The sequence below is a fragment of the Glycine max genome, chromosome 16 (genome assembly GCF_000004515.6).
Source record: "Glycine max cultivar Williams 82 chromosome 16, Glycine_max_v4.0, whole genome shotgun sequence".
NCBI classification, from domain to species: Eukaryota; Viridiplantae; Streptophyta; class Magnoliopsida; order Fabales; family Fabaceae; genus Glycine; species Glycine max.
Genome location: NC_038252.2, coordinates 28,394,047 through 28,402,738, shown reverse-complemented (window position 1 = coordinate 28,402,738; position 8,692 = coordinate 28,394,047). Strand labels below are relative to the sequence as shown.

At 38.8% G+C, this 8,692-nt stretch overlaps 1 protein-coding gene across 1 annotated transcript; it reads left to right on the top strand.

Moving 5' to 3' along the window:
* The first annotated feature begins 5,051 nt into the window (after nt 1-5,051).
* LOC100815835 (uncharacterized) lies at nt 5,052-7,796 on the top strand. The gene has a single exon (XM_006599909.1). It carries the CDS (start codon nt 5,052-5,054, stop codon nt 7,794-7,796), a length of 2,745 nt encoding a protein of 914 aa, XP_006599972.1.
* Nucleotides 7,797-8,692: the final 896 nt, after the last annotated feature.

The window sequence follows — 8,692 nt, the reverse complement described above, 5'->3', positions numbered from 1 at the left end:
CAATATCCTGAATGATCACCCCTCTCCTTGAGAGATTAGCTCTAGTGGGGAGTGTGTCTCTTAAAAGCTTCGAAGTGAAAACTGCATCTTTTGGAGGAATTTTCATATGCCATAGTAATTGTGATGTTCTCCTATCCGAGGCTGGTGTAGAAGGTGTTATAAGTAATTTATAAGCAGACTTAGTGGTATACACCCCACTAGGGTCAGCTTTCCATAACATGACATCTTTAACATATCTCTGAATGTGTATGGAATTGATCTCCTCCATAAAATTCACAGCTTGATCACTCTCATAATCAAACAGATTCCTTCGCCACTTGAAGTTCCACCTCCAGCTGTCCTTGTCAAAATTCCCCATCATTGAAATGAGATCAGCTTGTTGTTCATTGATGACAAAGACCTGATTGTATTTCTTTTGGAGAGTATAATCCTCCCCTAGCCATTTTTCTTTCCAGAAATTTACTTTATCCCCAAACCTCTTGAATTATAAGAAAGGATGATCATAACTGCTGCTTTTTAATGCCCATCTCAACTGCCATTTTGTTATGTCTGGTGTCCATGTCCTTCATGAACTACAATACCTTCGAAGCAGCACCCCCATGGGTCAATCCCATGTCTTTTACCAGTTCCTCTTCTTGATCTGAAGGTATGCAAATAGATTGTAAGCCCGTAACTGAGTTCACAGTTGGACTCTTAGGATATTGGGCATGTCCCCTACTAGCCAGCACCACTTATCTTCTAACATAGACCTTTGTGACAGATTCAGATCGGCCCATAACCTTAGGGCCCAAAACACCTTCAGGCTCGTTGGATTCTTAGTTGTCACGGACTGATGGCGAAGATGGGATCATGCACTGTGTTTTAGCATAAATGATACGAGGTTTGCACTGCAAACTTTTACTTTCTAGTTAATTATTTTGTTGGTGCAAATTATGTCTTCGTAGCATACTAGTCCAGTAGAAATCATTAGAGGACGAGTGTTGAGAGAGCCACATGCTGAGATGGTTACCTTGTATTGAATTTGGAGTTTCTTTGTTACCTTAGTCCTCCAACTTGCTGCATCAATCACTCCTAACCACTTCTTTTTCAAGCGATCTGCTGAGGAATTTATAGCCACAGACTTGCTGCAGCAATCACTCCTAACCATTTTCTCACATCCTTGTATGACAATTTGGTTCTAAAACCTTTCCTTCTTGCACTTCTCTGTTACACCAATCCTTCTTTGTATGATGCAATCAAATTTTATTTAATAGAGGCTGATATTAGTAATCAAGCAAAAATAGACATTCCTTTGTTTCTAATTTCATTCATTTGTTACAGTTTTTTCCCAAGATCTAAGGGGGTGTTTGTTTCAAGGTTTCTAATTACATTCCTTGGATTCTTATTCGTGGTAGCATTACTATGAGCAAGAACTCCATTCTCTGGTATTTTAGGGAAAAAAAACCATTTGATTAGTGTACCGTCCACATATGTCTTGACTAAGCACGATGTGGCCCCTTATGAAGCTCCATCTGAGTTCAGAGCTTCAAGGATTGTGTACCATGGCACTCGGATATAACTCAATCAAACCTGATGTGCCCCCTTATGAGGCTCCATTTCCTCTGTTGAGTGAACAGCTTGGGGCTTTGCATCATTTGGATATAGAATCCAAAATATACTCAACCTCAACCCATCCCGTTGCACATTCACTTGTCTACCCCTCCAGCCTGATAAATGTTTCTGCCCTATTAACAAAGCAAATTGACCTCTAATTCCATAAGAACAATAGTTTGATTTTCAACAATATCCCAAAGTCAATCAAACCAATACCTCCCACCAATTGATATCAGGACTGGTCACAATTTAAGCTCCCATTAAATTTTCCATCAGTATACCAGCAGTTTAACCCCATGAGAGGGAACCTTCACCCTTTAGACTCAGGCTAGGGTAGTCCAAGCTCCCTTTCTGGGCTAATATGGTCAATGAGAGTTGTAGCATGATTATCAATTCCCCAATACTGATGCAGAGCATTTGACCCCATAACTGGTGTAGTAGGATAGTAGATAGTGGAATCACCACTATTATGAAATTTATAGATATAAATTAAGTAATTTATATTACATTATATGCTAAAAAATTAAAAAAGTTACACAAATAGTAGTTGAACTAGTAAAGTGATATTCACTTATACTCAAATTATATAATAACATTACACAGTATCAGTAATAGACATTCCATTCACAAGTTTGTACCATTATAATTACGTTCAAAATTAAGTTCACACATGACATTATTTACAACAGTGTTATTTAGCCGCTTGAAATAGTATTGTAAAATGGCGTTGTCTGAGTAAATTCTTTTTATTTACAAAAATCAAAACCTGTCTGACTAGCTTTTAGTAGTTACAGTTTATATTTGCAGTTTTTTTGGTATTGGTTCAGTTTATTCTTTATTAGTCCTTTCATATATTCAAGTCATTAGTCAAACTTTAGAACATATCTCAACGGGTCTATCAGTGTATCTATATTTGTCAAGTAGACAAACACATATTCCTTTTCAAGTAAGTATGCCATCATGGGGTCCTTCCTTTTACGAAAACCATGTGTGCCCCTACGTATTTCCCAATTTATCATATCATTAAATGTGGTGGATAGGTTTATTGTTAAAAAAAATTATACATATACAGCAAGGCCTGATATGAAACATGCAAAAATAGACCTCTGAAATTTGAAGTCAATCATGTGCTAAATTCAAGGTTATTAAAACTGGGGAAGAACCTTACAATTGAGAAGAAATTATAGAAGCAAACATTAGTGAGCCACTTGCAATTTAATTCTTTATAATATGAAGTTGATTGCCGCAAATTATTTTCTACATATTACACAAATGTTTGTCATAGATGTGGTTGATTGAAGAAAGTCTTATTATTTTTCAGGCTGAATCAGGCACCAAAGAACTCTTTTAATTATTTGCAGGTGTGTTTATTGTTTGTAGTAATAGTTTAAAATATGTTTTTTAAATTCCACAAATGAGAAACATGTATGATGCCTGAAAACATGTATGCGTTTAATGCCTTGATATTCATGCGGTGTAATTGTTCTTTTGAGCTGTCTAGTATGATGTTTATTATGTCATACAATTACCAGAGTACCACAGGTACTATAGGTACAAGTATAGTTTAAACACAATTGTGGTTCAAAAGATGAAATTAGAGGATGGTATTGTGGACCGGCTACAGCCCATAACTTAAGTACATGTATGCTGCACCTCTTGGAAGAGGTCTCAGCATTTACCCTTCCTTTGTTGTTTTTTTTTTGCCCGGGAAAAATCAAATATATTATGTTTAAAATTCAGTACTAGGTGTACTGAAGTAGGCTACAATAAATCTCTTCATCTCCGCCTTTTTATTTCCTTACCCGACCATCCCCATAACATGTATTGCAAGCTGTTCAAATTTCTCCAGTCCCCTTGCATGCAGAGCATGTCATTGACCGCTGGAAGATGGCTAATGGAGTTCTCGTTGATGAGACAACCCGGTCTTGATCTCCACAACTGCTACATACGGATGGTGTGGTCCCTGGTTTAGCCCCTGAACCATTGCAAGTTCCACAGCTATCTAATCGGCGTATCTCTATCTATTTTTCTATGCGAAAAACTGCTTCTTTAAAGTTGAAAACAAGACTGTAATACTCATGTTTAGAATCATTTGCTCCATTCCAAGAACCTCTGGAACCTCTGCCACGATAATTGCCCTCAAACAATGATTCGAACAGATGTAATGGATTGCCCCAACAGCCAACAAAAATTTTCAATAATAGTGTCAAGAGCGCTAACAAACCCTACATGTAAGACTTAAGGGGAAAAGACACCCTAAGGCTGCATGTAAGACTTCATAAAAACTTCTACCTAACCCAATTAGAAACCTAGAGGCAATTATAGACTACGAAAATTGTATGGGAATTGCATTCTATTAGAAATGTCTGAAGAAGATAACATGAAAAATATAATCTTAATCTCCAAATACAAAAGTAATAGTTTCCAAATGTCATTACGAATGGGACTTTTCATTTCCTGTTACTAAGATGAAAATTCTCCTTAAAGGAGGCTGCTTTTAATGGACAGAAATCTGCACAAACTTAATGGGGGAGAAGAGCATTCAAGTTGAATAACTATTGAAGAAGTGGTATGTCTCAAGTTTAATTACTCCAATTGCAGCTCTGTTGGACAAGGAAAACTGTAAGCACGATCTTCTAAACAGGACTCGGTTAAACAAACAGAGCTTTCCACATCCTGGAAATCCAACTAATTGGAGCTAAGCTAGCAGTCCCTCATCCTACGAAGTGGTATCTCACTTGTAAATACAACAATTGCCTCCATAATTTTCTATCTGATTAGTAACTCATCCCATACTATACAACATAAATTAATTAATAGAAAAATTCAATATCCATAGGGAAATAGCTACGATCGGGTGAGTTTGATACATCTTACGTTATGTACTCAGTACATTTGTGGAAAGCCAAATCACCCCAACGTAAGTGAAAATTACATTATAAATTGCAGTAACGCAGGCTTTATAACTTCGAAGTCTACGATGATTGCGAAGCAATCTGCATCAGTCTATAAACCCTATACACTACATCAGCTAGGACCACAATCACATCACCCCTCAAACCTTTCTATAAATAGATTCTAATTCCCCAATAAATTTGGTAACTACGAAAATTGTGTTTGACACAGACTATTTTTCCCAATTTCAGCTGATTTGATATTTTATAAATGTTTGAAAAATGAAGCTGAATTTGAAATTCACCACATTCGTCATTCAATTTCGATGCTGTCGTTTCTGCAGTTTTTGTTGAAAAATGCCAAATCCCTTGAAACAACCATGCACCATTTGACTTGTTAGCATTGTTGGTCCAACTAACTACACTTGCTATTGTGTTTTGTAATGCAGCGTTTTGTACAAACGGTGCAGTGCTGCTGTGTTTTCTACTGCAATTGGTGCTCTATGCTTGTCATGCATGTCAAGTAATCCCTAAGCCACTAACGTTTGACATAGAAGGCGTAACATGGATCGAAGTTGGATGAACGCATCACGTATAACTGAAGAGTACGAGAATGGTGTTGAAGAGTTTTTGCAGTTTGCTCAAAGTAAAGCGGAACCTGTGTGGGGGAAATTTTTTTGTCCATGTGTGAAGTGTGGAAATGGGAGGCGCCAAACAATTGATGACATAAGAACTCATCTTATTTGTGAAGGAATAATTCATAGCTACACAAAGTGGATATGGCATGGGGAATCCCTCGATACAGCTGACATGTCACAGCCTGACGATGTTACTGCAGCCAGTGGAAATCCTATAGAAGAAATGATTCGCGATCTTGGGCAAGAGGGGTTTGAAGAGGCACATGCAGTGTTGTATGACAACATAGAAGTTGATTCAAAAATGCCTTTGTATTCCGGCTGCACATCTTTCACAAAGTTGTCTGCTGTGTTAGCTCTAGTTAACTTGAAGGCCCGATTTAGGTGGAGTGACAAGAGTTTTAGTGAGTTGCTGATGTTGTTGAAAACAATTCTTCCTGCTGATAACGTGTTGCCAAAGAATCACTACGAAGAAAAGAAGATTTTATGTCCAGTTGGGATGCAGAACGAAAAAATTCATGCATGTTGTAATGACTGCATTTTGTACAGAGATGAATTTGCTGAACTAGATTATTGCCCTGTGTGCGGGGTTTCAAGGTACAAAACGACCAACGGAGATTCTACTGTACTAGTATCTGCCGCCAACCGCCGTACAGCGAAGGTGTGTTGGTATCTCCCAATAATACGAAGGTTTAAGCGGTTGTTTGCTAATGGGGAAGATGCAAAAAACCTTATGTGGCATGCAAATACCAGAAAATCAGATGGATTGATGCGACATCCTGCAGATAGCCCGCAATGGAAGGCAATTGATCGTCTGTATCCTGACTTTGGGGCCGAGCCTAGAAATTTAAGGCTTGGTCTTGCAACAGACGGAATGAACCCATTTGGAACCTTAACAACTAACCATAGCTCGTGGCCCGTTTTGCTGTTCATTTATAATCTCCCTCCGTGGTTATGCATGAAGCGAAAGTATGTTATGCTGAGTATGATGATAGCTGGTCCAAGACAACCAGGTAATGATATCGACGTATATCTAAGACCTTTAATTGATGATTTGCGGAAATTGTGGGATGAAGGGGTTGATGTATGGGACGCAAATTTGCAGCATGCTTTCAAGTTGCGTGCAATGGTTTTTTGTACCATAAATGACTTTCCAGCCTACAGAAATTTAAGTGGATATAGTGTCAAAGGACATCCCGCATGTCCTATATGTGAGCAAAATACAAGTTTCCGCCAACTTAAACATGGAAAGAAGACTGTCTATACTAGGCATCAAAGATTTCTCAAACAGTTTCATCCGTATCGACGATTGAAGAAGGCATTCGATGGAAGTCAAGAACATGAAACCGCGCCAATTCCATTAACTGGTGATGAAGTATATCAGCGGGTCAAGGATGTCGAAAATATGTTCGGCAAGTCCCAAAAAAAACCATCATCCACTTCTAACATGTGGAAAAAGAAGTTTATTTTCTTTGATCTTCCGTACTGGTCCGATCATCATGTTAGGCATTGTATAGACGTGATGCATGTCGAGAAAAATGTTTGTGATTCTTTAATTGGGACCCTCCTAAACATGAAAGGCAAGACAAAGGATGGTTTCAAGTGTCGTCAAGACTTGGTTGACATGGGTATACGTCAGGTTTTGCATCCTATCTCAAAAGGTACCAGGAAATATCTGCCCCCAGCCTGTTATACAATGTCAACAGCTGAAAAGAGAAGTTTTTGTGAATGCTTGCGTAATATGAAAGTCCCACAAGGCTACTCTTCAAACATCAAGAGTCTTGTGTCTGTGAATGAGCTTAAGTTGGTTGGCTTGAAATCGCATGATTGTCATGTGTTAATGCAACAACTTTTGCCTGTTGCAATCCGCGGAACATTGCCTGAGAAGGTCCGTGTTGCAATCAGTCGCTTGTGTTTCATTTTTAATGCTATATGTGCGAAGGTCATTGACCCTAAACAGTTGGATGCTTTGGAAGATGAGGTTGCCATTGTCCTTTGTCAAATGGAGATGTTTTTCCCTCCTTCATTTTTTGACATTATGGTACACTTAGTTGTTCATCTGGTAAGGGAAATAAGGTCTTGTGGTCCTGTGTATTTTAGATGGATGTATCCAGTTGAGCGGTACATGAAGGTCTTAAAGGGTTATACGAAGAATCGACATCGACTAGAGGCCTCAATAGTGGAAAGATACGTTGCTGAAGAATGCATTGAGTTTGCCTCACAGTACATTGACTCATTGAAACCTGTTGGTGTTCCTGCATCCCGGCATGACCAGCCAAAAGCCGGCAAGGGTACTCGTGGATACAATGTTGTGACAATGACTAGACATGACGTGTCACAAGCACATTTGTATATATTAAACAACACAACAGAGGTGTTTCCGTACATTGAGGCTCACAAAAAACATGTTAGAGATAGTCACCCCAAAATGAACATGATGAGGGTATTGCAAGAGCACAACAAAACTTTCATAAATTGGTTTAGACAAACAATACTTGCTGATAAAACTGTTTCCAGAAGACTGACATTATTAGCCATTGGCCCAAATCTAAATGTCCCTACATGGAAGGGGTATGACATTAACAATTATTCATTCTACACAAAGTCCCAAGATGATAAAAGTTCGGTACAAAACAGTGGGGTCTGTGTTGATGCTGATTCGGATCACTTTTGAAGTACATCGGACAACAACCCCATTCGAGCATCCATGTCTTACTTTGGTGTCATTCAAGAAATTTGGGAGGTTGATTATACAACATTTAGAGTGTCTGTTTTTAAGTGTCAGTGGGTCAACGGGACAACGGGTGTGTTTCAAGATCCATTGGGATTTACTTTGGTAGACCTTAGTAAGGTGGCATATATGGAGGAACCTTTCATTATGGCAGCACAAGCCAGACAAGTTTTCTATGTACAAGATCCATGTAATTCAAGTTTGTGTGTGGTTCTGCAAGGAAGACCAAGTGGAATGAATTACCATAACGATGAGTCAACCCTTGACATTGGTCAAATGCCTGGTTTTTCAAAACAATTGCCTTCAATGAATGAAGCTGATGAAGTGGATGATGGACATGCAAATCGTGTAGATCATGATGAAGGTCTATGGGAAAACATTCCTACAGGCTGAGTGCGAAAGTAATGCTTTGTTTAATGTGTAAATATAATGATTATTTTACTAGTACGCCTTTGCTTTGTTTAATGTGTAAATATAATGATTATTTTACTAGTACGCCTTTGCTGTGGTTAATTTGTAAATCTGAAGATTAATATTAATTGTGTATTTTTTTTACAGGATCATGGCCACAGATCCGACGTCTCCCCCGCAGTCCGATGGTCAATCAGAGGCGACTTCCAAGAGGAGTAGAACAACGACACGGCTGAGAACATTGACATTAAGAACCATGGATCAGCCCAGACCGGCAGTTTATGTGGATCCCGCTACCGGGAGAGCATCGGGACCGATGCGTGAAAAGTTCCACAGCTACCTAGGCGTAGTGGCGCGAGAAAAGGTTCCCATTATCCACAATAATTGGAAAGACGTACCTGAAACGCTAAAGGACATAGTGTGGAATG